This window comes from Lagopus leucura, unplaced genomic scaffold, assembly GCF_019238085.1.
Source record: "Lagopus leucura isolate 7727_CA_CO unplaced genomic scaffold, USGS_WTPT01 Super-Scaffold_100083, whole genome shotgun sequence".
Classification (NCBI taxonomy): domain Eukaryota; kingdom Metazoa; phylum Chordata; class Aves; order Galliformes; family Phasianidae; genus Lagopus; species Lagopus leucura.
Genome location: NW_024962318.1, coordinates 181,323 through 207,624, shown reverse-complemented (window position 1 = coordinate 207,624; position 26,302 = coordinate 181,323). Strand labels below are relative to the sequence as shown.

The window sequence follows — 26,302 nt, the reverse complement described above, 5'->3', positions numbered from 1 at the left end:
CCAGCACTGCTGTGCACCCAGAAGCCAGCACTGCTGTCCCTTGAACTCATCTTCTCCCTCAGTGCTATCTGCTCATCCTTCCTGAGATTGTTTCTACATCCTGAGTTCCATATGTAGGAAACTGCACAGGTGAGTGATCAGACACAGCCGCACGGAGGGATGCCTCTGACGTCTGTTCATGCTGTGCTGCAAGCCCTGTGGGCACAGCCAGCAGAGAGCAATGTGTGCCCCAGGTCAGCATGAGCCGGGGCCTCCCCGAGGATCAGTGCTGCTATGGGTGCTCAGCCCTGGGAGCTGCTGAGAGGTGTGAGCACGGCTGGGGGTTTGGTGGCCCTGGGATGGAGCCTGGTCCTGACTGCAGGGCTCAGTGCCTGCGGCTCTGCTCTTATCTCTGGGAGTTTCCATGTCCTGTTTGATCAGATCTTGCTGCTAGAAGTGAGCTGCTGAGCCCAGTTTTGGGATGATTCCTTCATTGTGATCTGAGCAATCCCATAAACAGGACGGGGAAATAACCCTCTGCTATGCAGGGCTATGAGGCAGCGTGAGCAAAGCACTGAAGAACATTGCTGCATGTTTGGTGGTGGCTCCTGGGCTGCGTTGCTGCTGCCCATCACAGTGATGGAGACCTGCAGCGCAGCCCCTGCTGCACACACCATGCTGTGCTCCCCAGGAGAGGGGAGAGCTGGGGCTTACAGCAGGTACAGCTGCACTTTGGCTGTTCTGGAACCGGGCTGGGAGCTGTCGGTCTGGCAGCAGCCTGCATTAGTACGTTCTCTGTATTTTCTCTTCCCCAGATGTTGCTCTAACAGCCCCACTCCATTCATGTGCCGTTCCATTTCTATACCCGAGTGCTTTCTCCCTTTCCGCAGCGCTGCTCTCTTTGGCTGGCTCCTTTGTTTTGTTGACATCAGAGAAATCACTTTCCATTGACATTTGAGCAGAGCACTTCCATTCATGCCCTCAGCAGCTGCTCACCACCCCACAAGCAGCAGGCAGTGTTTGCTCAGGGCAGTGCTATCAGAGGGCACAATTCGTGCCACCAGGTTTAGTTTTTTCCTCTCGAGAGACAGTGCTCAGTTTATGTATTCTTAATACGGAGTTTCTATTTCCCCTTTGAAGGAGTTTTATGGCCTGAGGTTACTCTTTCTTTTTATTCACCGCATAACAATAAAGCAGTGTTGTGCTTCCGCAGCCTGCAAACCTCCAGCACGTATCTCAGCCATAAAACCCCGGTGCTGTTATTCAAACTGGGGCAGAAGAATTCTCCGTATTTTCATTCAGGTTGCTCACTCTTTTATTTTATGACACGTGTGTGGTTCTCCCTGAGCTCCTACGGTTCTTAACGCTGGAGAATAAGAAATGGCAGATTTAATCACGTTGAATAACGTATGTTTGTTTGCTTTAACACCGCTCTGCGAAGCGCCTCGGGGCTGCTTGGGGCATCCACGTGCAGCCTCTCTCCGCAGCCCTTCTGCTTTCCAGCCTTTGTGTTGTGACGATCTCTTCCTGAGTTCCTTGCGATGCTTCATTTTAATATATATTCCCTTGTCACTGCAGAGCTGAGCTCAGCCTTCCTGTAAGTGACACCTGAAGCATTGCTGCGAGGGGAGACTGAGATCCAGGTGAGCGAGAGGAGCGAAGGGTGGGACTGAGCAGCAGAAACCCATGCAGAGAGGAGGAACACCCATGCTGGGGCACAAAGCACACTGCATGCTTGCAGTGTGAGGCACTGGAGCTTGGATGCTGCCGTCCCAAAGGGCACCAGCTGCGATAGGAGCACACAACCCTAAGGGCAGCAGCGTGTGTTCCCCTGCCAGCTGCTCCCTGAGAGTGATGCTATCAGCTCAGCTTTGTTCTGCTGCGTGCAGCCTCGCTCTGCTGCACAGCACCGAGCAAAGCACCGATAGGATCTGCCCAGCCCTGCACAATGGAAAGTGCCACGGCACCCAGCCAGGGCCCGACCTCAGCCCTCCTTTGGGATCTGCTCCCGCAGCACTGCTGTGTCACACTGATGCTGCTGGCTTTGTGCATTTCTGTACAGCTGCGTTTCTCACTGTTGTTCTTTACAGATGCATTAGAAATCCATCTGAAGGTCAGTCTTAACAAAGCCGATGCTTATCAGCTTTCTCCAAGTTGCTTTTTTAATTTTAATTTTTTTTTTTTTTTAATATTTTGGTGAAGAAAATCATTTTCCAACGCTGCATTTGAAACATCCATGAGCACTGTTAATCCCACAGCTCCTCAGGGTGAGGAGATCTGGTCCCGTCCCACCCCACAGCCCCATCAGCCCCCGGTGTGACCTGTGTGCTTCAGCTCCCCCAGAAGATGGTTTCCTTCCAGCATGGGGATCCCACAGGTCACCACTTTGGACACCTTTGTAAGGCAGAGAGGGGAAAAAGCAGTGCCCAGGTGAGTGCCCCAGGATGGGAAGGGAAGCTGCTGCTGGGAAAGGCAGCAGTGACGCGGTGCTGTGTAAATCAGCAGCCTGGCAGCTGGGTGTTGCTGGCAGAGATGCAGGAGGTGCCCACTGCTGGGATGCGAAAAGGTGTGTCCAGGTGGTGGCAAATGTGATATAAGGGCAGCTGCTGGCACTGCTGCTGCAGCACCAGAAGAGCGGGCAGGAGCCGGGTGCTGTGCAGAGCCGGGCTGAGACGGCATCTCCCAGTGCAGGTGACAGCAGAGCTGTGTCTTGCAGTGCCATCCCTGTCCTTTTGCACTGCTCATGCCACCGCTTCCCCTGCTGCAGGATGATGAAGCCGCTGAAGCTTTTTGGAATGGTCATCTTTTGTGGGCTGCTCTCTCCCACCCAGGGGGTTCTGTCTGGCCTGTCCTGTGCCGTCAGTCCCAGGGCCACGCAACAAGGTAATGGGAGTGGTGGTGGTCCCATGGGGCCGGTATGTGGTAAAACCCCTGGCTGCTGTCATCGCTGTACGCTTCCTCGGGGCTGCAGGAGCCATTGCTGGGTTCACAGGGAGGGAGACCTTCTGTCTCCAGGACAGGGGTGGCACTCTGCTCCGAACAGCCATGCAGAACTTCAGGATTCTGGATCCTTTCCTCTCCTCTTTGTCTTTGTTTTCATTTCCCTGTTAGAGCAGCCGATTTTTTTGCCAACAGCCACAGTGAAGCTTAGCAGCCACCTTCATGTGCACAGTACTCTGGCTCACTTCTTGTTGCTGCTGTTCCAAAAACAGACCAAAGGAAAGCAAGACCAATGCCCTCTGGAAGCGAGCAGCAAGCAGTGGGCTGCAGCTGTGCCATGCTCCTGCTGAGCCCAGTGAGGGCAGCTTTGTTATTAGGCATTATAAGACATCACCCCCCCTATTTGACCACACGGATGTTGGAAATGGCTCACACAGGAGTTTGGGGAGAGGTGGGAGCTCACACGGAGCTGTTTTGCAGCGCTGTCCGATGCCATCATTCAGAACGGGCTTCTCCAGAAGCACCTGCAGGGCCTGGTGCTGCCGAACATCATGAGTGACGGGGGTCTGCTGAACTCCCCCACCATCATCACGGGGTGAGCAGGGCTGGGCATTGCAGGCAGTGCTTTGCCCTCGGGGTGCTCTGTAGGTTTGTGATGGCTGTTTGCTGCTTTTTGCAGGCTGCACCTGGAGAGGTCCCGGATGCCCACGCTGTCGATGGAGCTGCTGCCTGGGATTGGGATGCAGTTGGTCATCACCGTGCGCCTGGATCTCAGTGGCAACTGGTGAGTGTGCAGAGCTCTGAGATGCTGTCAGGTCTGCATGTGTCCCACAGCACAGTGCTTTGAGTCCTGCGTGGGTTCACCTATAATAAACCTATGTGTAGCAAAGAATGGCTTGTGGCCTTCACCACAAATTGCTGATGATGGAGGTTTTGCTGAGCGCCTCTGGTGAGCGGAACAGATTCCATCTCTCAGCCTCTCATTCGCCTCTTTCAGCTTGCTTGGCCTTCTCTCCGAGGTAATTGTTATCTCCGCGGATGTGACCGTTACCACAAACATCAAATGCTCAAGTTTCGAGTCGGGTGCAGTCCAGGTCATTGCTGATGACTGCTTCTGCATTCTTGGTGCTGTAAAGATCAAGCTGCTCTCTGGGTAAGCACTCGTGGGTTGATATTTTCCATTGCCCTGGTCTTTATCCCATGATCTGGACTGGCTGCCAGCCCTGTGCCAGCAGAGCCAGGGAAGAGATTCCTTTCCTGCTGCCAGTGCTGGTTTCTCAATGGAAAATTGGCTGCTGGAAGATGAGGGCTGATGATCTGAATGACAAAGTTTAGCATCAATTCCAATGCAGTTCTGTTAGACCTAGCTAGTGAACTGATACCTGAGACATACTAACCTGAAGGTGGTGGGGGGGAGAGGTGCTAGGAAAGCAGCCCCACTGGTGTGCCTTGCTCTGTTCTCCAGTCTTGCCCTTTGGCTGCTGTAGCAGAGGGGCGTTGGGCATTTGATCCATCAGTCTGACCACTGTGGGGCTGTGTGATCCCATGCAAGTGTCCCCTCTGCAGGGGGTGGGTATGTGTATGCCCAGATGTTTCATGGTGGATCCTCAGATGTGTCTGCAGGGAGAATCTCCTGTAAGTAGAGTGCTGCATGGCGAGTCCACACCATCTGCAGATTGCAGCACTGCTGTGTGTTCGAGCTCAGTAGTTCAGAAATGTATTGATTCTCAAGCTGAATGTCTCTGCACTGCCTGCAGGCAGCATATAACCCAGAGTGATCTATTTAGCAGCAGTGAGGGAATGCTTCACAGCAGATTTCTCCTCTCGTTATTCCACATGTAAATATTTTGTTTCCCATAACTAACATGGAATTCACAGCAACAACACCTCCCCTTAAGTACAGCACTGATTTAGATGCCAGAGGGAGATGGCCAAGCTCAGGATATGCTGTGAGAAACTCTTCCTTGCCCACAGTGGTGTCTGCACACTCCAAGTGCTGCAGCCATGAGCCCAATCCTTCCTCCTTGAGGCACACAGCCCTTCTGCTCGTGGGACAACTGGGGCTGGGGCTGTGTGGACAGTGAAAGTCTTCTGCTTTGCTGCAATGTCGGGGAGTTGTTGGTTTTTGGCTCTCATACATTCTCTTTTGTTTTCTTGCGTCTTTTCCAGCTTACTGTCCCTGTCAGTGCATGACATTGTGCTCAGCCACCTGACAGCAACTTTGCCTGGTTTGGTAAGTCTGAAATCAGCCTTCCTCCCGTAGCCAAAATGCTATTTTGAAATACTGGGGAGAACGCACAGCATGGCTGCAGTGAGCTGTGGCATGCCTGTGCTTTGCTCCCACGGTGGCAGTGTGCAAGGTGGGCAGCCTGGCTGCTGCTGGTGCACTTTGCCTGAGGTGTCCCCAAGCAGCCCAGGGCACCTCCACCACCCCAGCCCATCCCAGTGCCTGCTGGCTGCCCCATGGCTTCACGCTGTGGCTCAGAGCCATCAGGGCTGCCAGAGCCGTGCAGGGCACATATGAGCTGTCCTGTGTTGTGTTCTATTGCAGCTGTGTCCAGTGATAGATATTGTCTTCAACATAGTGAACATCCAGCTCCTGAGCACTCTGGATGGTACGTCCCAGTGGAAGATGTTTGCTGTGTTTGGGTGGTGGGATGCACGCGGTCCCGTGCTGCTACCCCAGTGCTTTGGGGTCCTAAAAGCTCCAAGGGCAGAGATCGACTCTGAATGAGAGCATCTCACAGCCTTGGGTTTCAACTCCTATCTTTGAGCTACATCCTCAGCTCATAACCCACAGAGTTTCATTTGGGGACGTTTTGCCAATGCTGAGTGGCAGCGATTTTACAGAGCTCCCCCAAAATGCAGGTGCTCTGTGTGTGCTGCTCCCTCTGGCTGGGACCTGGGGCTGGGAGGAGCTGTGTGTTCCCTGACCATCACCAGTGTTTTCCCCATGCAGTGGTGATCCCTGTTGGCTCGAAGGGGACGGTTCACTACCACCTGGCTGGCCCACCATTCACCTCTGGTTCGTCCCTGATTATGGATTTAGATGTAAGTGAACACTGGATATCAGTGCCCGGTGCACCCCAGGCTTCATTCAGCGCAACCAAACGGATGGGCTGTGCTGATGAGCTGTTCTGACAGCCAGCTAAATGTGCCAGCCCCTATCTGACCCCATCACCAGGTGATTGGGTGCTCTCTTTTGCTTTAGTAGCAAATTTGCTGCATTCTGCCCACACTGTTTGCAGGCTGCATGGGATGAGCAGTTGCCACCCCCTTGCACTGCCTGAGCCTGTGGTGCAGCATTTTGCTTTTGCTGTGCACTCTGTGTGATGGGTGACTGCTAAACCAAGCCAACAGATGTATTTTTTTACTGCTGCCTCACGGGAAAAAGACTCAAAAAAACCAAACAGTAATTTCAAACAGGAGAAATTAAATAAACAGAGCTAGCAAGAGGCAACTGGCAGGTGAGGAGTAAGGGCTGAAAGAAGGCTGAGTGCTCCACCTGACAGGGCAGCAGTGCTCTGTGCGTTCTTTAGTGCAGATGTCATCAGGGTTGGGCTTTGCTCCCACAGACAGAGTCAGTCTTCTTAGCAAATAGGTGACATTAGCACAGGTTTGTTGCAGTTGGAGCAATGCTCTGTAGGGTGACGTGGAGCAGTGGTCTGGGATTTGGGCAAAGCGTGCTTGTTATCAGGGGCTTCAGTTACACACAGGTGTCCATCAGCTCCTTTCACACACTAAATCTGGGAGGAACAGCTCTGTGTGCAGTGCAGGACCACGTTGCTGTTTGCTCACAGGGCACGGTGCAGCAAATGGGAGGCAGCATCATCCCCCACGACTCGTATGCCTCTGCCTTGCCCCCGCTGCTGGACCGGCTGTTGATCATCGGTGTGCGCCAGAGCTTCCTCAACTCCCTGCTGGCCCTGCTGCTCCAGATCCAGCCACACACCTTCCCCTGCTCGTCAGAAGCTGTGAGTGCCACGGTGCTACGTTGCACATCAGCAGCCCTTCGTGCTGCTGGTGGCTCTCACCTGAATGAGTGAGCAGCACTGCTCTGCACTGGGGAGGCTTGGGACGGGCCCACGAGTGTGAATCAAGCGGCTGGGAGCAGACATGGGAAGTGGGTGGGTGGTGCTGGGACCTGCAGTGTGCCCACCTGGGCTGTGTGCTTCTTTCCCTGCAGTTCTCTGGAGCCAACCAGCTGAGAGATTCCATCACAGCCCTTTATCCCACTGGGGTGAGTGACTTTGACTGGGTAAGTTTTGGGTAAGTCTTGCTGGGTCCGAAGCCATCTACAGAACGCACCTGGACAAATACCTGAGCCATCTCTGGTTCTCTGCAGCCTTGTGCTTCTACTTCTCTCTGCTGTCTGGTTTTGTTCTCTGCACTTGGTTAAATCTGGGCTTGTCCAAGGTGTGCATGACCTCAGGGGAGCCCCACAGAGCTGTGGGGCTGTGTGTGTCCATGGGCTGAGTGCAGGCAGCCACCTTCACGTCCGCCATCCCTGCAGTGCAACAGCTGCCCTGGGGCCAGTCCTCTGAGCATCCGTGTGGAGTCTGTGGGGAACCCCATCCTTCTCTTGGAACCCAACAAAGCCACCGTTGAGCTGTCGGTCCTGCTCCAGGTGTTTGTTAAGCGCCCGGATGGATCCATCATCAACCTGCTGCTCCTGAAGGCAGTAAGTGGAACACGAGGTGCCTGGGCTGCCAGCAGGGATGGGGCCGTGGCGTGGGCTGACCTGCTCACTGTCTGCTTGCAGGACCTCAGTCTGAACGTCCGCCTGTCGATCTCCAGGGGCAGCCTGGTGCTGGCCTTCTCCCTGGGCAGGTAGCCTGTCCCCCCCCCCGTGGTGCCTGGCCTGGGGCTCTGCTGAAGCTCATGGTGCAGGGGTGTGGTGACACAGCATGGCAGGAAGGGCAGTGCATCCCACTGGGATGACCTGAGCAAGCTGGAAGCAATGGGAGCAGAGCGCAGTGTGGGAGTTCAGCCCCATTCCAGGCTGCTGGAAGCCTCTCCAAGGCAATGTTGGCTCTGGAGCTGCTGTCTGGGCATTTTTCAAATGTGGCCCCCGGCTTTCCCAAATCTGAGAATTCCACATCTGAATGGTGGCACAAAGTGGAGGAGTAATACTCATCACAGTGGTGGGAGAGTTTTAGGAGTATGGAAGGAAATCTGTGTCCACTTTATAACCAGGAGAGATGAGGCAGTCTGAAAAACTGTACCAGTGTCAGCTTGACTTTGATCCTGGGCAGCACTTCCAAGTGCCTGATATTGGACATGGGTGATAAAGGAGCAAAGGAAAATGCTATTGTTAGTGCCAGTCAAGGTATGATTAAAGGTTAGGAAGCATTTCTTACAGCGTGAGGTCTGAGGAATTCAAGCCATTTACCTTGTCAAAGGGTTAGATTTAGAAGCAACATTGGCACAGCCCATATGCAGTGATACAGACAATGGAAATGCATCAAAGGGCTTTTAATTCAATAGACAAAGATATAACAAGATTCAAAGGAAGCAGAAAAGAGAAACTCAAAGTGGAAATAAAGCAGAGGTTTTAGCTATGGAGATAACTGTGTGATTGCAGTGACAGATTGGGAACTTTGGCAGATTCTCCTGAGCTCATGATCCTTATGTTTGGGCTGGGTGCTTTTTCTAGAATCTCTGCTCTCAGCTAAACAGAAGCTGATTCCTCTCTTAGGTGAAAAGCTACCTGGGCACAGGAGAGGAGGGGGAGTCCCTCATCCATGGGCTGAGTAACGCAGCGCTGGGGGTGTTGGGCTGGGGGCTGAGCTCCTGCTGCTGACCCACTGACTGACATGCCATTGGCTTTTCTTTTCTGCAGAGTTTCCCTCATCTTGCAGTCATCTGACATTGGCATCAGTGATGTAAGTCCCCCATCGGGAGGGCCCTTCCCATGGGGTATGGGGGGCACAGTGCCGGGGGTCCGAGCTATCAGCTGCAGCTCTGCACACTGTGGCAATGCTTTTGCTGCCTTTTATTATTCTTATTAATTGTTATTATTATTGTTATGCCTTTTCTAATAATGCAAATGCAAAGCCTGAAGTTTGTGCTTATTCAACTTTGCTTGGGTTGAGCTCACTGAGCTCCAGCTGAAATGTTATCCCTAGAACTCTTCCCAAAGGAGGCACCAAATACAAACAGAAAGAAAAGTAGTTTTGATTAAAGAAAAGGCCATGTGCTGAGCTGAGCTCACTGCTGCCGCACTGCTGCTCATGGTGCTGTTCCATCTTTGCCTCAGATCTCCAACCTGAAGCCACACCTCATTAAGCTGCTGGTGGAGACCTACCTGCCACTTCTCAATGGTAAGGAGCCTGGGGCAGCCCTTGATTTGGAGCACTTTTGTTGCGGAGAGGGGGTGGTTTCTATATGGCAGGGGGGTTGCTGTGTCCAAGCTGAGGCTGCAGCTGTGCTCCCACAGCCAGCTCTCAGCACTGGGGGCTGTGTGTCCCTTGCACTGGGTGAGGCTCTGTCTGTCTTGCAGCTGCTGCAGCAGTTGGGATACCCTTGCCTGATGTGTTCAGAATTCCTCTGATAAGGGTGGACTTCCAGATCTCGTTGGTGAGTGTTGGATGTGGCTCTGCCCTCCTGTAGGCATTGGTGTGAGTTGGGTTGCTGGGGTTGTTTCTGGCACGTGGGTCCTGCTGAGGACATGCTGCAGGGGCAGAATGTACCACCGGGTTGGAACATCCTGCAGCCCTTTGGAGCGGTGCTACACAAAGAGCCCTGAGTCATGCCAAGCTCTGAGCTCTGCAGAGAAAGGACCTGGGGCAATCTGGTGCCAACAGGGTGAACAGGAACCAGCCGTGTGTCCCTGTGTCCAAGAAGGCCAATGGTGGCCAACAGGGGGACCGAGAGCCAGCAGTGTGTGCACTGGGGGCCAAGGAGAGGCTGGGCAGTGACGTGGCCATGTTACTTTGCAGGGACTGTTGTTGATCCTCGTGTGAGCCATGCACTATGCAGGCAGCTCTGGAAAGAAAGAGGGAGGAGATCCGGTCAGGATGGAGCATTGGAACCAACATTATCGTCTTTCCTAAATGTACTGCAAGGTTCTTGGTAATATTTAAGGCACTTTAAATTAAATTGGCTTACATGGTACTGAGATGCTTGCATAAGCCAACACCAGTTAGGCAGCTCTGTGTAGAAATATTTATTTAGAGAAATTAGGGCGAATTAGAGGTCACGGTTGCAGAAGTGGCATGTGATGCTGCAGCTAAAGTGTTAAATTCCTTGAGAATTTGGTCTTTGGGAAAGTTGTTGTCTGTGTAATGGAAAAGGGAAATTTTGCATGTGGCTCTCCAATGCGGATGTCTCCATCCGTGGTGAGAAAAGTCCAAAGTGCTGAGCAGGAGCTCGGGATACATTTGTCACTGATTCCTTCAGTAATAAACATGCATTCTTTTTTAGTGCTCAGAAGGAGGTTTGTGATGTTCTTGGGGATGCCCCCCCCGTGCCTCCTGCTGGAGGATCTGTTCCTCTGTGACAGTGCTATGTTGGGGTTCGGTTTGAGCCCTTCCATCCCAAATTTCTAACAGCACTCTCGGATTGCCAGTGGCTCCTGCTGTTGGGTTACCCTTTGCTAAAACACACGTAGGAATCAGAATGAAACTGAATTTCCAAACCAGCAGGCATCAGCTCCTGTGTCACTCAGGGTGCCCTGGGGCTGGATGAGCTCTGAGCACCCATGTCCCAGCTCAGTGGTGTGGGTCTGGCAGTGCCAACCCGGTGCCAGGAGGGGCTCAGGGCATGGTGACCCTGGCCCTTTGCTGCCAAGCTAATGAACGCTTTTCCTACTGCAGCCTATTCCTCTTGGGAAGCTAGGTTAAGATATATTAGTCAAGGAATAATGGTTGCAGCTCTACCAGCAAACTTTTATTAGGAACAGTTCCTGCTATTGCCAACCTCAGGCATTAAAATCATTAGTCAGGTCCCCAGGACGAGCATAGAAACCTTCAGGTTTTTTCCCTCCCTGCAATAAATCACACTGGCTTGTTTTGTTTCCTTTCCTATCCCTGACTCTCTGAAATATGAGGTTTTCAAGTGCTTTTCAGCTGCTCCAAAGGCTGGAAATGATGTGGACAGGGAAAGCAGATGGATGTGTAATTAACACAGCTCCGTGGGCTGGGTGCTGAGCGCACTGCGGGTGGTGTGGGCACTTCTGGGCAGCACGTGGGGACCCTGTCCTCCCACCAACCATAGAATCACAAGGTTGGAAAGGACCTACCAGATCATCTAGTCCAAAAATGACACCTCTGGCACCGTGGCACGGGGTCTGACCGGTGCTCCTGCCCACCCACTCTGCTACAGCTTTGCCAGAAGCGTGTTGGAAACATGACCAGCTTTCAGGCTAATATTAGAAACCATTGTACAGATGATGGGTGATTTTTTTTTCTTCTTCTTTCTGGCCCAGCTCACCAGCTTTTTGGTTCCCATAGTAACACTAGAAGTGGAGGAATAGCCACAGGGTGTCTGTGGTGGGTAGGGGCGATGCTGTGCTGCATGGGGCTGCCTTGCATCCACAGAAATTAGTGGAATTTTGATGCTCCCTTGGTGAAATCTAAGGGCTGGGCATTGGTGCTGGCACTCACTGAGATGGAGTTCGTCCATCTTTTGGTACTTTGAGGGGGAAAATAATTGATACCGTACAGGAGAATGCAACATTAAGGAGAAATGTTTAATTAAAGCATGGAATATTGTTACAATCCATCCTCCTCATGCACCAAGAATGCAAAGATCAGGGTTAGAGGAGGAGGATTCTAATGCAATGTTATCCTAAATGTGAGGAAGTGTTTTACTTAAGAAATAAAATTCTTCGTGTTTTGTGCAGTGAAAATCCACAAAGCAGAGTGGTTTTCCACTGCTTTCACCCAAACGTTGCGGCAGGTTCAGGTCATGGTGCTCTGCAGCTTCAGGTTGCATGGGACCAGGACGTACTCCTATAGATAGAGGGAAGCAGGCAGGGGCAGAGCACACCCTGCTCCTCCCAGAGCATGCTTTTGGCTTGTGCTAATGTGCTTAGTGAGGAATGCCCATGCAAAGCAAGGGAACTGTGGTGCTGGGAGGATACAGCTCAGAGCTGGGAGGGAAGTGTCAGTCCTCTTTAAATCAAGTACAGCAGGAGCAGCTTAAATGCCTTGTTGCAGGGAGCACTTTGCGTGTGCTGCTCCTTACCTTGTGGATCACAACGCTGACGTCGGTGTAGGTGAAGCGGGACAGGTGAGGCAGCTGCACGCCTTCCCTCAGCACATCTGGGAGGAGAAATGGGGAAAGCAGACAGGGAAGTTCCCAGCAGAGCATTGCCCTGTGCCCAGTGCTGCCTGCAGGACGTGCCTGCTGCTCACCATCCATCCATGCCGGCACCTGCTGGCATACAGGGGCCAGGAACAGCTCCTCCAGCAGTGCAGCCTGCAGGGTGAAACGGGGCAGAGTCAGCTCCAAAAGGGAGAAGGGAAAAGGCTGGGGCTGGCAGTGGGGTCCTGGTGTGCTGCCATGAGCACTGTGAGCACACGCTGCCCTGCTGCTGGCCCAGCTGGGGTGTCTATGGTGTGAGGTTGGCTGAGGATGGCTGGGCTCAGCGCAGTGCCGTTAGGAGCCTGACTATGCTCCACTTCCTGGGGGGTTCTTGGGGCACCTACCGGCACCAGGCCCACATTGGAGGCAGCCAGGCTGAGCTCAGCATCCCTGCAAAACAAAAGGCAGCACCAGGCTGTTGCTCAGCAGCCCTTTGGCCCAGTGTCTGTGCAGTTTTCCTGAAGCACCTGTGCTTGGTGACAGGCACAGGCTCACACACTGGGCAGTGCCTGGCCAGCATCTCCCTGCAGCCAGGCACCTCCCAGCTGGCAGTGGCACTGCCTTTGCCCTGCACACAGCAGCATGGAGCTGGGGGTGCCTGGCCCTAGGGCTGCAATGAGGATTTGCTGCGAGTCATGGGATGCTTGGGGTGATGCACAGCGGCGGGGCACTGTTTCTGTTTTCCTCTCACCACTTCCTTTGGGCTAGAGCTACATCTGCAAAGACAAGCTATCAGAGCTAAGGAATTCCTCAGACTGCTCTGCCTCTCCCATCCCATTCTATGGCTGGGCCGTGTCCCCTGCAAGGCTGCAGAGCACAGCCAGGTTTGTTACTCTATCACTGCTGTGGAGATCATCATCCGTGTGTCAGAGATGCTGAGCTGCAGTCCTGCGGTCACGTCCTGCGAGGAGAACAGGGTCAGAGTGAGCAAATGGTGTCACTGCAGGTCGGAATGCTAGGATGCAATGAAGCTGTCTGTGTGCTGCCCCTGCAATGCCCTGCTCATGCAGGAGACCGTTGGCACAGGGTGCCATGCCCACTGCAGTGCTCACTCACCGCGCTCACACTCAGGAAGCTCTGGAAATCGGGTGAGCCTGCCCCGATGTGAACAGTGAGGAAGAGCTTCAGAGCTGCCCGGCCTTCCTCCAGCATCACCCGAGGAGAGCTTCGGAGCGTGGCGCTCAGCATGATAGGCAGGTCCTCATGGTACAGGGAGCCCACCTGCAGGGATGTGTTTCCAGCCTGGCTGTCCTGTGCTGTGGGGAGGGCAGTGGGGCATCGCCCCATGGCAGCAGGACACAGCCACGCACCTGAGTGATCTTCTGTGCCAGCGTGGCAGTGGTCAGCATGCTCTGGAAGCAAAGTGCAGCCTATCAGCTGAGGTAAGAGCACCGGGGGTGATGCGGTGTGGCTCTGACAGCAATTGCTGTCATTGTGTCCTTTCCTTCTCCCTCGCCTGCTACTCACTGGGATGGTCACGTTGAAGGCTCCGGCCCTCTCGAGGCTGAAGTAGAGGCTGGTGTAGAAGTGCTCAGACAAAGCCAGGATGAGATGGGAAGTGCTGGAGCTTGCCAGCTCAGGCATGCTGAAGGGCACGGCGGGGCTGACCGGCACAGGGACAACTGCCCCCTCCACCTGGAATGTCGTCTGCAGAGACATGGGGAGGGGAAAAAGGGCTGGGGGTGCTCAGGGCATGCTGCAGGAGGTGCAGTGTGCAGCACGGAGGTGGGTGCTGCAGAGCCCTGCCTTACCTGCAGGGACAGGGCAATGCCCTGCTTGGAGAACATGGGGGCAGCCAGCGGCAGGTACTGGAGCTGGCAGCTGGGGGTGACGGGAAACAGCGCTGCAGAGTGAGCAGAGGAACACTCAGAGGGGAGCAGAGGTGGAAGGCTGTGCCTGCGACCCTCCTGCGTTTCCCGGAGGAATCGAATTCAGAAGGGGAGAGCAGGATTCATTTCTCATGACGTTCCGCCCTCCCCACTCCCAGATTTCTGGAGCCTGGACCTGCAGCACTGCTCACCTGTCAGCGACATCAGCTGCTCGTTTGGAAAAAAGAGCAACTTGGAGACATCCAGGCAAAGCTACAGAATAAAGAACAAACCCTGAGAGGTGGGAGATGAATGCAGGGGCTGCCTCACTGTCCCTGGCTGCATCTGCTGCAGACCTTCCAGAACTTTGTCTCCTACTGCCTCCTATCTGTGTAGATGTTCTCTTACCTTATCGACATTCACCTCTTTGTCCAGGATGGATCTGGAGATCTTGCTGGATGAAAACAGCAGAGCAGAGGAGGTTAGGCAGCACCAGCTGGGCCAAGGGACCCAAAAGGTGTTCAGAGATGTCGTTATCATTACTTTCAATCATCTGTTAAACCGTGACTATAGTGTGGAACCCTACTTGCACTAAAAATGTTCCTGCTCGGTGCTTGGAAACATCTGCTCCCTTCTGAGAGAATGAAACTCTATTAAGAGAGAGGTGAGGGCAGTGCTGCAAACGGATCAAAGCTTCTGCCTTGAGGCTAAAGCATTTGTGTTAACCTCTGTAACCTTTTAGGTCAGCGATCAGCTCTCCGTCCTTCCACCTTCCTGCACAGCAATGCTTTTTGCTCAGTGTCTTTTTCCCTATTCACCCAACCGTGTGCCCAGGGAAACTTAGAGCCGACCTTTCTGCCTCCCTGGTGCTCTGTGCGTGCACAGTGGGTCTGCAGGCAGAGGTCAGCAGTTGCAGGTTGCCATCGGGTCCCACGTCCACGTGGAGGTCAGCCTGGATGGAGAGCCTCGCCAGCATGGGCACGGAGCTGCAGAGGGAGGCAGAGTTGGGGTTGCCCCATGGTGCTGAGCCGTGCTGTTGCCCCACTGCCCCACTCTGTGGGTGGATGTGACTCACTGCAGGGGTGCAATGCGCAGCTCCACTTCGATGCCCAGCCGCAGCCCGGCCTCTGGGATGAGCGACAGCCACAGGTCAACCACTTTTACAGAGGTAATTCTCTTCCTGCTCAAGGAAACGTGGGTGTAAGGAGCCCTGTGCTGCTCCTGGCCCAGGGTGTGCGGGATTGGTGCATTGCACCTGAGGGGGTGGCATCGGAGCCAATGCCATCGGATCCCAAAGGAGGAGCCAGGAGCTTGCTTCTGTATAGATGTTTTAAACTTTAGTGTCAATTCCTTTTGCCTTTTTTTTATTTTTATTTATTTTTATTTTTATTTTTACAAAACCTCCACGTGAAGCAGCAAAGCCCTGGGCGAGGCAGAGCCAGGCACTCACCTGCTGGGGTCTGTGGAGCCAAGGAACAGGTCTGAGGCTCTCCGGGCCATCAGGTCCCGTCTGAGGGCCACCTCTGCGTGTGGCTTTGAGACTTCAGCAACTGTGAAACAAAGCAGACACCTTATGAAATGCTTCCCAAGCCTGTGATCCCATGCACAGGGTTGGATGGACTGAAATCTACCCGAGAAGTGCACTTCCCCCTCTTCCTAAACCCCACTGTTGTCAGATGATGGCTGAAAGCAATCCAATTCATGCACAGCAGTATCAGTGTCCTGTCCCACTGACTGGCAGGAAGGTCCCCTCCCACCCCACTGCAAGCTGAGAGCTGCATACTTACGGTAGCTCAGTCCCAAGGGTGTGAGGATGCCCCCACAGTCGGGAGCCCTGGTGGGCTGCACAGGGTCCATGAGGGCCAGGATGGCACCCATGGTGCAGAGCAGGGGCACAGCGCTGCCTGCAGGAGGGGGACGTGAAAAGCACTTTGGAATTGCTGATATACCAAAAGTTGTGATGCTCTTAGGGTATAAAGAGAACAACTCAGTGAGTTCAGGCATCCCAGCACCATGCATGTCTGTGTCAGCTGTAGCAGAAGAGGACCTCTGCTCAGCACCGATGCTCAGAGACCCCCCAGGTACGCGCTCACATCGCTCTCACTGTGTGAACGCATCTTTACCTTTTCTGTTTGCTTTTCCCATCCTCCCGAGTCTGTCTGTGTCTTGCTGTGGCTGCAACAAGGACTTGTGCTGGCTTTATATACCTGCCTAACTGGGGCTGGGGGGGGGGGGGGGGGGCCGGGATTGGCAGAGAGGGCTGGATGGGGTGCGCTGGGCGGCAGGGCTTTGTTTTCTGTGCCATTTTTATTGTCTCCCACAGACCTGATTACATTGGCCATCGACCCAGCAGGGTGACATATGGAGCAGCAGGTGCTCGGGCAGCTTGCCTCCATTGTGGGGCTACTGAGAGCACAGAGAAAGGTCCCAGCTCCCAACTTGGAAGCAGAGCCGCTGCCGGAGGTGCTGCTCAGCCTTATTGCAGCATCGGTAATCCCAGCAGCACCAGGGATGTATTTATGGTGTTACCATCATCTAGAAGGGCACAAGGGTGTGGGGCTGAACTGATGGGACAGTAGGGTGCTGCGGTGCTTACATGTGGGTGTTCTGCTCCTCAAGAGCTGCTCTGGACATGGCAGTCCCCATGGAGGCTTATTAATGAGATGTCAGCTTCTAGCAGTGACTGAGCACGAAGGTGTCTCCCTGGTGTGATGGGCTCCTCGATGGAAGCCATCTATAAATCCTGTTAGATGAGATGTAAATCTCCCTGGCTGCGCTTAGAGCCACTGAGTATATCACGGCGGGAGGTAACGACAGATTAAGCCCCATGACATGTTTTATATGGAGATGAAGAGAAGAAATAAATTCCGTGGTGCTGCAGGATCCCGGCAGGGCGGGCTCTGGGTGGCACAGGAACAGCCACAGCCTGCCTGGGGTTCCCCTCACTGCCCCCAGGTCCTCCCCTGGCACTTGCAGGAGCTCTGCCAACGTGGGGAGCGGGTGGCTCATCCCAAGGGACAGACACATCCCTGCTGTGTCCCCAGAGGCACAGTTCACCACCACCCTTCTTGGTCAAGGAGATCAGTTTTTCTCTTTCAGATGCCACATGTGAAGCTCTGTGGGCCCTTCCTGAGTGTTGAGCAATACTCAGGAGCTCCACCCTTCACCTGCAGCTCCGGTGCTTACCCTGACCTTCAGGTTACTGGTGGAATTATTTGTGTTGGAAGATGGCAGAATCACCGAGGGATTAGTTTTCCATCACAGCAATTACCCAGCTCCTTAATCTGTTGTTTTCTCCTCTTTCTCAGCTAGGGCTCTGTATATAAGGGCTGGCGGGAGCTGCCTCCAGCTGATTGCCTCTTTGTGTTCCTTCAGCCTCCAGAGCTGGATGCACGCTGTGCCATCCATGACCATGCTGTGGTACGTTTTGCTCCTTGGGGGCTACCTGCCAGCATCACAGTGTTCTGGGGACCCTGAGGCCATCCTTAGAATGGACATTGGAACCATCAGCCGTGGTAAGCTGGGGCAGGGATGCAGGGATGGGTGCTTGTTGCAGCAAGGATGTGTTACCAACCCTGTTCTATGGAGGTGATGAATTCTCTCTGCTCCAGAACTGTCTCCCCCCCAAATTGGGCCATCAGTTCTGAGCCTCTTGTGTGAATATTTCAGCGGTCTCCACCGTGCTGAATGAGAGTGATGTTCTCCAGAAGCTGGTAGAGGGAGCGACAGAAAAAAAGGCAACCACAAAACCCATCAAAGGCATCTTCATGTGAGTGATGCTGAGCAGCCTTTCACCGGGAGCCTGAATCTGGAAATCACAAAATAAAAGCAGAAGGTTTGGAAGTGTCAGCCCGGAGGCAGAAACAAATCACTGCCCGCTAACAAGCGTGATATTAAAGGTGGTGATTTTTCCGCATGGCTGTGTCTGCAAAGAGGAAACTATAACTTAAAGGCAACAAAGCTTGTTGGCTCCTATTTCCAGCTAGGGGGGGTGGGAGGGTTGCTTGTCCAGCAGTACCCCTCTCCCTGTGCTTTTCTTCTCTTTTACCCCAGGCTGAAGGTGATGGAGCTCTGTGCCATGGAGGTAGCAGTGTGGCTCTCACCTGGTATGGGGGTCTCTATGGCTGTGCCAGTCCGGATGACCCTCATGGGGAAAAGGTGGGGGAATGGCAACACATGGGGGCTGCTGGCTGCCAGGGAAGTGGCTTTTCTGTGCTGATGATGCTCTGTCCTGTGTAGCTTTATAGGAGGAAAAATGGAGATCCCGATGGCTGCCAACCTGAGCACCAGCAGTCGGATGGTGCAGGACATGCAGGGCTGCCCCCGGCTCAGCACCAGGCGCTGCCACGTGGCACTGATCCACAGCTGGGCCAACCTGCCCCACCGGTGAGGGGGGTCAGTGCCCAGGAAAGGGGTTCTGCAAAGCTCAAGCTCTTTTCACTACAAATATTCATTTACTGAAGGTCCTGGTTTTTTCCACTATGAAATCCCAGATGTGTTATGGTTGAATCCAGGCTGGTCCTATCTGTGTCACTCCATGCAGCACCCATTTTTGGCCTTGTAGAAGTGCTGTGCTGCTTTCAGGCCTCTTTTAGCTTGTTTAGATGGCATTCCTGAGAAAAGCTTTCTATGTAGGGAAATATCTTCCACTGCACATCATGCCAGCTGGGTGTCCTTAGCACCTGACTTCCTGGCGTTTCAGTCTGCGGTCAGCACACGCTGCCTCACGGCTCTGCTGGCTGATGGTGTGTTCTCTGCCCAGCATGCTGCCCTTGATCATGAGCAAGTTCCTGGATAGCACCCTCCAGAAAGTGCTGCATGGCCTGGTGAGTGCTGCCCGGTGCTGCACAGCATCTCCTTGGTGTGCTCTTACTCCTGTTCCTGCTCTGCTGCTGCTGCTGCTCACTGCTCCGGTGAAAGTGAGTGGATCAGCTGGTGGGTCTGTGAGGGGATGCTGGATTTGGGCATAACTCAGCCAAGGTGAGCCTGTCTGGGTAATTAGGAGCAGAGGGTACCAGTGCCGTGAGGCAGGAGCTGTGCAAGCCTGACTGCCACAGAGCTGTGTTCCCCCCCCGAGCTGCCATGCCTCTCACAGCTCTCTTTTCACCCTCCAGCTGTGTCCAGCCATGGCCAAGGTGCTCGACCTGGTGAATGCAAAGTTTGCCAACATGATGCGTAAGTTGGCACCTATCCACGTGTCCACCCACCTGTCCACCTCTCCATCCACACCCCCCCACCCATTAAGCCCTTGTGTCCATCCCAACCCCACACCTGGGTTGGACTCGGGTCACTCCCCAGTGGGGCCACGTGTGTGTCCCTGTTCAGGCCTGGGAGCACATGGCACCACCTGGCATCGCCAGCACTGGCAGGGAGGGAACAGCATGGAGCTGCTGTAGTGCTGCCAGCATGGTTCTTCTGAGCCCCCCCCCGCCTTCCTGCAGATGCAATCCCTCTTGGGAATGCTGGGATGCTCCAATATGCCCTGCTGAACCCCCCCATGGTGAGAGAAGCTTTCATCCAGCTGGAGCTGAAGGTCAGATGCACCCGGTCCACTGTGCACAGCCCAAATACAGACCCTGGCAGTGGACCTTTGCTGACGTGGCTCTGTCCGTGGGTCCTTTCAGGCCACTCTCCACAGCAAGGAGGGAGAGGAGGTTGCCCTGCGCTCAGAGCTGCCACCTCTCACTTCCCTCCCACCGAAGAGGGAAGCAGCCACTCAGCTCATCCTGGCTGCAAGCTTCCTGAGTGCTGAGCTCTCCATCATGCAGGCATTCTTCGGCCTGAACATTACCAATGGCATGGTGTGGTAACACCGTGAGGCTGCTGCCTCCTGCAACCTCTCCCCACATTGATCCCCCCAGCTGCATGTCTTACATCCCTCTGACACTTCCTCAACAGGTTTTGGGGCTTGTCCCGCTGGTGACCACGATGCTGGGAGCCCTCATTCCTGAGGTGGGTGGACTTCACGCAGTCCTGCTGCTCTCTGGCCATCCCAGGCTATTGATGGTGCAAGTCAGTTTGGTGCTTCTTGTGTTTTATTAACAAAAGTGGTGTGAATAACACTGCCTGGTCACCATGGACTTTGGTGAATAGTCCTGGTGCTCAGCAGTCACCAGTACAATCCCCAGGGAAGAGAGCTGGGAAGGAATGGGAATATGTCACCTTTTGTTTTGTTTTCCCCAGATCTCCAGCACGCTGCCTCCATCACAGCCAGTGGTGATTGAAATGCAAGAGACACAACCACCGCTGGTGACAATAACCCCAGAGAAAAGCACCGTGCACCTCTTCAGCACTGCCAAGTTCTGGGCTTCCAGTCCTGGCTCTGCTCCTGGATCCCTCTTTATCCTGGATGTGGTGAGCTGAAGCCTTTGGCGGTGTTAGTGGGATTTGGTCACTACTGCAGAGGGGCAACAGGAGTTGTGAGCGAGGGGCTGGAGCTGCTTCCGGGGATCTGCTTACATGCACACATATCCCATAGGGGACCCGCTCCCCTTTTCTCCCTGCAGCACTCTGAGCTGGGTGTGCGGTTTGCTGTCACAGAAGAGAGGCTGCAGTTCTCCCTGACGCTGCATAGGTAACAGCACAGGTCTGCCTGCCTGCTGCCACCACCAGCAAAGAGGCAGTGGGGTGCTGGGCAGCAATATGTCTCGCACCTACCTGGTGCACTTCCATCTCTCCTCGTGGGTTTTTAGTGGTTGGTACTGGCAGCTATGGGGGTCTTGGAGGAGTGTGAGCTGAGGTTGGAGGGGTGCTGCAGGGCAGGGCAGTGACCCCATGCTCCTGTCCCCACAGCCTGTCCCACGTGGCTGTGGTGAACTCCTCCATTGGTGCGTTCAATGTGAGTCCTGCAGGGTATGGGCACAGCTCTACTCTGTGGGTCTGAGTGCTGCTGGGCTCGAGCAGGATTCCCTCCCCAGCATCCGACCCCGTTTCTTTCATTATTAATAACAAATGTATTGGAACTCTAAAGAAAGTCAAATCGAATGCTGAAGATGAACGTTTCAAAGGAAGATGTTGTAAACAATAAAAGAACTCTCAAAACCATTTGCCCACAAATGCTCAGACCCTTCTCCCTGCTCGCAATGCACTCTGTGCATTCCTGGGAGGTCTGGGCCATAAAGCTGGGCTGCCCACACCCCACACCATGTATGCTGGGTGCTCGAGTGCCCAAATCCTGCTCCAACCCCATCGCAGCAGCAGAGCCACACAGGGGGGTGATGGTGAGCAGGGTCTGTCTGTGTGCATGGGGCTGGGTGGTGATGAGGAGGCACCGGGTGCTCACGGTGCTGCAGGTGTGGGGAAGGAGAGACTTTCTGACAGCTTGCACTGAAATTTAGAAATTCTCAAATGTTCCCATTCATCTCAGGGTAGCAGGGGGGGAGCTGTGCAATTTTCCTGTGATTTGAGGCTGCACCGGGGAAATTAATGGAGGGGAGCCTGACAGGTGCGGCTGCCGGCGTTCGGAAAGATGGGCCACGTCCATCACCACACTGTGTTCCAGGTGCTGCCGCTGAGAGGAGTCCTGGCAGACATTATTCATGTGGCTTACGTGCCATCCATCAACAGTAAGCATGCTATGGCTACAGCAAAAGGCTCGCGTTCTGCACAGGGAAAATGGTCCTAATCTTTGCCAATAGAATGGATGTTATCTGCTTTTGGAAACGGCATTGGCTGGCTGGCCTTGCCCTTGGGGGTAGGGAGTGATTAGCCTGGAAGAGTTGCTGGTGGGGCAGTTATCCCATGGCAAACTGTCATTAAAGCAGCCTGCCGTAGAGTATCCATTCATCTGCTGAACTCCTACGGAAAGTGTGCCAAGGGATGGGATCTCATCTGTGCTGCTGTATCCAACCCAGCACGCCAGCACTGCCTGCTGTCCCCTGGGTCTGGTCCCCACATTCTGCCCCTCGTATCCCCCCAACCACTTGCAGGAGCACTGCGAGGAGGGGTCCCACTGCCCCCACTGCTGGGCACCCCGTACCGGCGTGTGGAGCTCAGGAGGATGCAGGTAGGCGCAGCATGGGGATCCAGGCACCCTTGGTGGCTGAGCCCTCATCCTTCACACCCACTGCAGTGAAGTGATGGAGCTCTGCCTGTTGCTTTTTCTCTCTAACCTGCAGGATGGGCTGGTGTTGGATGTGCCTGTGGCGGAGTTCTGATGCACGGGGAGGGATGGCTGCACTCGGTGGGTGGGAGAGGGCTGCTGTCCTGGGGTTTTCTTGCTCTCCCCTTGGCTTTTCAATGTTTTGACTCTCTGGGCTAAAATAAAGAAGCATGTTGCCTAGTGATGGACTCTGGTACTGCTGGGAGTGCCAGAAGGGGTGCGGATTGGATATTAGGGGAAATTTCTTCTCCAAAAGAGCAGCAATGCACTGGCACAAGTTGCCCAGGGAGGTGGAGGGGTCACCATCCCTGTAGGTACTTCAGAGCCGTGGAGATGTGACAGTTTGGGATGCTATCAGTGGGCACAGTGGGATGAGTTGCGGTGTACTTTAGTATTTCAGGAGCAAATCCTGCCACAGCCATCAGCTGCAGTGCAGGTATTGATTCTGAACGTATCGCTCATTTATTGCTGGATAATTACGTGTCATTAGGAGGTCAATAAACAGCTTCGATCCCCATTTCATCGAACCATCGTGAGTTGAACATTCATTCCCGGTGGCAGGTGGCTGGTGTGGAACTAAGATTGTATTTGAAAAAAAAAAAAATCATTGCTTTTTTAAAGAAATTGTCCCAGAGGGCACCGCACTGCAAGGCTGGCTCTGAAAACCCCATTTGTTTTCCCCTGTGTGGTGCTGGGTGTCTGGGGGAAATGGTCTCAGTGCAGTGGGACAGCAGTCACAGCTCCCTATGAGGATGGCTGTGACTGTGCTGCTACAGTTCCTGCCCTCCTCAGTGCCATGTGAACATTCCCAAGGCCAAGCCCATATGAAAAAAGCAGAGAAAAAAATTTCCCTTATTGTTCTTGCATTAGCTAATAGAGGACCAAAGCCTTTGGGTTTGAATTTCTCTAAGATGAAATATAGATCTGAATGCAGCTCTCTCCAAGGAGAAACCAGAGCTGTGCATCTCACGTGGCACCCATTTGGCCTGCCATAATGCATGTCATACAGTGCCAGGCCATGGTATCACGTAACTGCAGCCCGGGGTGGCTGCTGGGTGCAGCTCAGAGCCATTGGGCCCCTTCCTGATCTGGGAACAACACAATTCCCTCTGTGCTGGGGCAAAAGGGAAAGGATATGAGGGCCCTCACCCCAGTGGAGGGGGGAGCCCATGTGCTGACACCAGCTCCATCAAATTGGGATACCCCAGATCTGTTGCAGTCCCAATAGCGCATTTCCCCGCAGTCATGGAATTGCCCACCTTCAGATGGTGGCTGCTCTGCTCACATCAAGATCTCCAGGGCTGGTTGGCGCTGCTGCTGCCCACCCTCCCCGCTCATCTCCCCGCTGATCCAGGCGTCAAAGTGATATTCATCCTTTTTCTTCTCTCTTTGTTCTGCTTTACTCTGTGTGTCTGACTTCCCGTGCTGATTTGGCTCCGGGTTCTGCAGGCTTTGAGAATCGCTTTGGTGAGAGCTGGACCTTGAGATGTCATTCTCTTTATGGGAACCTGTGTTGGTTTATCTAAAATGTTTGGTCGTCAGAGGCCTCTGCGTTCAGCAGTGCGAAGCCCCGTTGCAGTCAGGCCTGAAAGGTCACTGCACAGGAGCTATTCCCAACGCCCAGCACCGCGTGTTGACCATCATTGGGCCTTTCTTTACGGTCAGTCAGCCTTCCTAGCATGATTGATTGCCAAAGAGTGAAGCGGTTCAGGAGGGATGACAACGTGATACCATCTTGTTAACACTCTCTTCCATCTTATCAAATGCCACGATCTGGCAGTGACAGCCTGGCTTTGTGCTTTGGGGGTGTCTGACCGATCGGGTTGCAGCACAGTGACAGCTCCATAAGTACTTTGGCATCTTTGTCATCCCCTCCTTGGCCCCTAGCTAAGGTATTTCTTAAAGCTGGAATTAACGTGTGACAGAAGCTGGCTAATCTCCTGGAAATACTTATTTCCAAGTTTGCAGAAAGTATTAACTCTGAGCAAGCATTTTTTCTGAGCTATTACTCCTCCATTTTGGGGATCAGCCCGTCTAACCCTGTCCTTAATCATCTCAGCAGTGGAGTGAATAGTTCACGGCTGTCACCTGGGCTGGGCAGTGTGTCCTCTGCCAGGGATGCAAGGTGCAGGCCTGCAGTGGGGCTGTGTGGGTCTGCAGCCCCCAGAGAGGGACTGTTCTGCACTGCCCAGAGCTGCTGCTGTGCTGCAACTCGAGGAGCAGCTCCACAATGCTGGGGCCAGGAGTGAGGAGACAAGGAGAGAGTCAGGGTGACTGTGGGTACACATGGCATGTGTTTTCCTGCCATCTCACCTCCAGTCCTGCAGCACGTGGAGGTAGCGATGGGCTCAGAAGTGATGTCTGAGTCTGCAATCAGATGGAATCTGTAAGTTCAGGGTATCCACAAACCACGGCACCTCACCCATATGCCCTACGGCGGTGTTGCTACTCCCTGCTAATTCAGTGTCTCCTTCTATTCAACTATCAAACAGGTTCTGAGCCATTCAGGTCACTGTTGGTAAATGCTGTGTGAAGTCACAGGCTGTAGGCACATTGGGTCTTGCCTTGCAGGCATGGGGAATACCCAGCTCTGACACCAGCCCCATGGACTGCCGTGGCACATGCATGGGTGCTGTACGGCTTTTTCTTCAACATCCCTAGCACATGACATGCACCCACTGCATGGTTACCTGATGTTTTGATGCAGCTTTCAGTCAAGGCCTTAATTTCAGCTGGAAAAAAAGTGTTCTACCTGAGCATGACTTTACAGCCATGTCCACGTCTTGATACAGCCCCAAACCACACTGTTCTATCCCAGCAGCAGTGTATGCACGTCCCATGAGCACTGACACCCAGCGCTGGACTGACGTCTGCTGCTACACCTATTGGTCATTGCTCAATGCTTTACCCAACTCCTAATATCTGTAAGGAAATATTTGCAGTGGAAGTCACCAGAAACCATGTCTTGTTTGCTTTGCTCCCCGCTAATTATTCTGGATGCCCTCGGTGACATCGTTTGCCTCATTCCTGTTGAAAAGTTCTGTATATAAGGATGCCTGATGTGGATCGTCTGCAGAAAGCAGGGACAGCGGCTGGAGACATCCTTGCTCTGCAGAGATCAGTCAGGTAAGAGCAAAATTATTTCTCAAACAGCATGCTCTTAGCTTCTGCTTCTGCAAACCCCAGTTCTTTCCAAAGGAGAGGCCTTGATTTTAGCTTATGACTGTGAACTTTTTAACAAAAACTTATTCTTGCTTGCTACAAGAGATGGAGAGGTACCAGGAGCTTTCTCTCTGCTTTTGTCTTCCCTGAGAGGCATTCCTCCTTTTCTATCCTCTTTCCTGTTTCCTGCAACCATCAGCTAGTGCTCACTGTCCAGCACTACATGATGGCAACTTCTTCCTCTACTTAACTAGGACCGAAAATGGCTGTTCTCTGGGTGGTTTTCCTCACTTGTGGCCTGCTCACCTCTTCTCAAGGACTTCCTGGGAGCGCCCCGGTGTCTGCCAGGGTGGATAAAGATGTGCTAGAAAGTGGTAAGTGTTTGGAAGAAACAGGATTTATCTTCATTTTGAGACCACTTCTGCTCTTTCTGTCACTTGACAGTACTAAGAAAATCAGAATCTGGTTCAGATCCGTTCAGGCTGTGCTGACAATGCATTTGTGAAGCACTTTGAACATGGCACTTAAGATGCTGTGCAGAGGCTGGAGCATCACCCCTGTTGTATAAAGGGGAGAAAAAGGGGCAGAGATGAGGGGAAGGTCAGCCAGGCTGACACAGCATATTTGCGTGCTGAGTGTGCATGGCTCACAGTGACTTCTCACCCATTTCTTCAGCCATTACAGGGTCACTAGCCAACGGCAACCTTCTCCAGGGGCTACTGGGTGGTCTGCTCGGCCCCGATGGACTTCTTGGTGGTCTGCTAGGCTCCAGTGGACTTGTTGGTGGTCTGCTTGGTGGCGATGGACTTGTTGGTGGTCTGCTTGGTGGCAATGGACCTGTTGGTGGTCTCCTTGGTGGTGATGGTCTTGTGGGTGGTCTCCTTGGAGGTGGTGGACCTGTTGGTGGTGTCCTGGGCGATGATGGTCTTGCGGATGGTCTTGTGGGTGGTGATGGACCTGTTGGTGGTCTCCTTGGTGGTGGTGGTGGACCTGTTGGTGGTCT

At 53.6% G+C, this 26,302-nt stretch overlaps 4 protein-coding genes across 5 annotated transcripts in view; 3 read left to right on the top strand and 1 right to left on the bottom strand.

The window, feature by feature from the left end:
- Positions 1-12: 12 nt before the first annotated feature.
- LOC122188833 (BPI fold-containing family B member 4-like) lies at positions 13-10,432 on the top strand. 2 transcript variants are annotated; one of them, XM_042887456.1, is made up of 17 exons: positions 13-129; positions 1,558-2,409; positions 2,747-2,862; positions 3,400-3,514; positions 3,599-3,703; positions 3,917-4,072; positions 5,089-5,152; positions 5,471-5,534; positions 5,879-5,970; positions 6,720-6,893; positions 7,106-7,159; positions 7,433-7,600; positions 7,682-7,749; positions 8,762-8,804; positions 9,179-9,242; positions 9,422-9,498; positions 9,861-10,431. In XM_042887456.1, the coding sequence occupies exons 2-17, from the start codon at positions 2,342-2,344 to the stop codon at positions 9,882-9,884; spliced, it is 1,452 nt and encodes a 483-aa protein (XP_042743390.1). In that variant the 5' UTR covers positions 13-129; positions 1,558-2,341; the 3' UTR covers positions 9,885-10,431. The 2 variants fall into 2 exon arrangements, with proteins under 2 accessions (XP_042743390.1, XP_042743392.1); XM_042887458.1 differs by lacking the exon at positions 3,400-3,514 and having other exon boundaries at positions 9,861-10,432.
- Positions 10,433-12,042: 1,610 nt separating this feature from the next.
- Positions 12,043-16,181, bottom strand: LOC122188808 (protein TENP-like). The gene is made up of 15 exons (XM_042887426.1): positions 16,160-16,181; positions 15,824-15,940; positions 15,487-15,586; positions 15,112-15,216; positions 14,888-15,022; positions 14,445-14,490; positions 14,249-14,309; positions 13,980-14,071; positions 13,696-13,875; positions 13,539-13,580; positions 13,285-13,449; positions 13,062-13,129; positions 12,573-12,618; positions 12,279-12,342; positions 12,043-12,185 (listed from the first exon to the last, which is right to left on the bottom strand). The coding sequence occupies exons 1-15, from the start codon at positions 16,179-16,181 to the stop codon at positions 12,043-12,045; spliced, it is 1,386 nt and encodes a 461-aa protein (XP_042743360.1).
- Positions 16,182-17,448: 1,267 nt separating this feature from the next.
- BPIFB6 (BPI fold containing family B member 6) lies at positions 17,449-22,242 on the top strand. Its single transcript, XM_042887385.1, has 15 exons — positions 17,449-17,551; positions 17,706-17,805; positions 18,090-18,194; positions 18,276-18,422; positions 18,799-18,862; positions 19,151-19,211; positions 19,478-19,569; positions 19,661-19,837; positions 19,935-19,988; positions 20,220-20,390; positions 20,543-20,610; positions 20,829-20,874; positions 21,538-21,601; positions 21,965-22,041; positions 22,154-22,242. Exons 1-15 carry the CDS (start codon positions 17,449-17,451, stop codon positions 22,190-22,192), a joined length of 1,368 nt encoding a protein of 455 aa, XP_042743319.1. The 3' UTR covers positions 22,193-22,242.
- A 2,954-nt stretch (positions 22,243-25,196) lies between these two features.
- LOC122188824 (BPI fold-containing family B member 3-like) overlaps positions 25,197-26,302 on the top strand; it is a 5,108-nt gene continuing 4,002 nt past the window's right edge. Inside the window, exons 1-3 of the mRNA XM_042887446.1 lie at positions 25,197-25,263; positions 25,554-25,673; positions 25,975-26,302. The exon at positions 25,975-26,302 is cut by the window's right edge and continues 231 nt beyond it. Of these exons, the coding sequence (XP_042743380.1) occupies positions 25,197-25,263; positions 25,554-25,673; positions 25,975-26,302 (515 nt within the window). The remainder of the gene's footprint in view (positions 25,264-25,553; positions 25,674-25,974) is intronic.

Coding starts and splice junctions, on each gene's coding strand:
- LOC122188833 (XM_042887456.1), top strand. CDS start 2,342: ATGGGGATCCCACAGGTCACCACTTTGGACACCTTTGTAAGGCAGAGA. Junction 7,601..7,681: donor ACCTGCTGCTCCTGAAGGCA/GTAAGTGGAACA, acceptor GTCTGCTTGCAG/GACCTCAGTCTGAACGTCCG. Junction 8,805..9,178: donor CTGACATTGGCATCAGTGAT/GTAAGTCCCCCA, acceptor TCTTTGCCTCAG/ATCTCCAACCTGAAGCCACA.
- LOC122188808 (XM_042887426.1), bottom strand. CDS start 16,181: ATGGGAAAAGCAAACAGAAAAG. Junction 13,450..13,538: donor TGGCACAGAAGATCACTCAG/GTGCGTGGCTGT, acceptor ACATCCCTGCAG/GTGGGCTCCCTGTACCATGA. Junction 12,343..12,572: donor CCAATGTGGGCCTGGTGCCG/GTAGGTGCCCCA, acceptor TTCACCCTGCAG/GCTGCACTGCTGGAGGAGCT.
- BPIFB6 (XM_042887385.1), top strand. CDS start 17,449: ATGCTGTGGTACGTTTTGCTCCTTGGGGGCTACCTGCCAGCATCACAG. Junction 17,552..17,705: donor CATTGGAACCATCAGCCGTG/GTAAGCTGGGGC, acceptor TGAATATTTCAG/CGGTCTCCACCGTGCTGAAT. Junction 19,989..20,219: donor TGGGAGCCCTCATTCCTGAG/GTGGGTGGACTT, acceptor TGTTTTCCCCAG/ATCTCCAGCACGCTGCCTCC.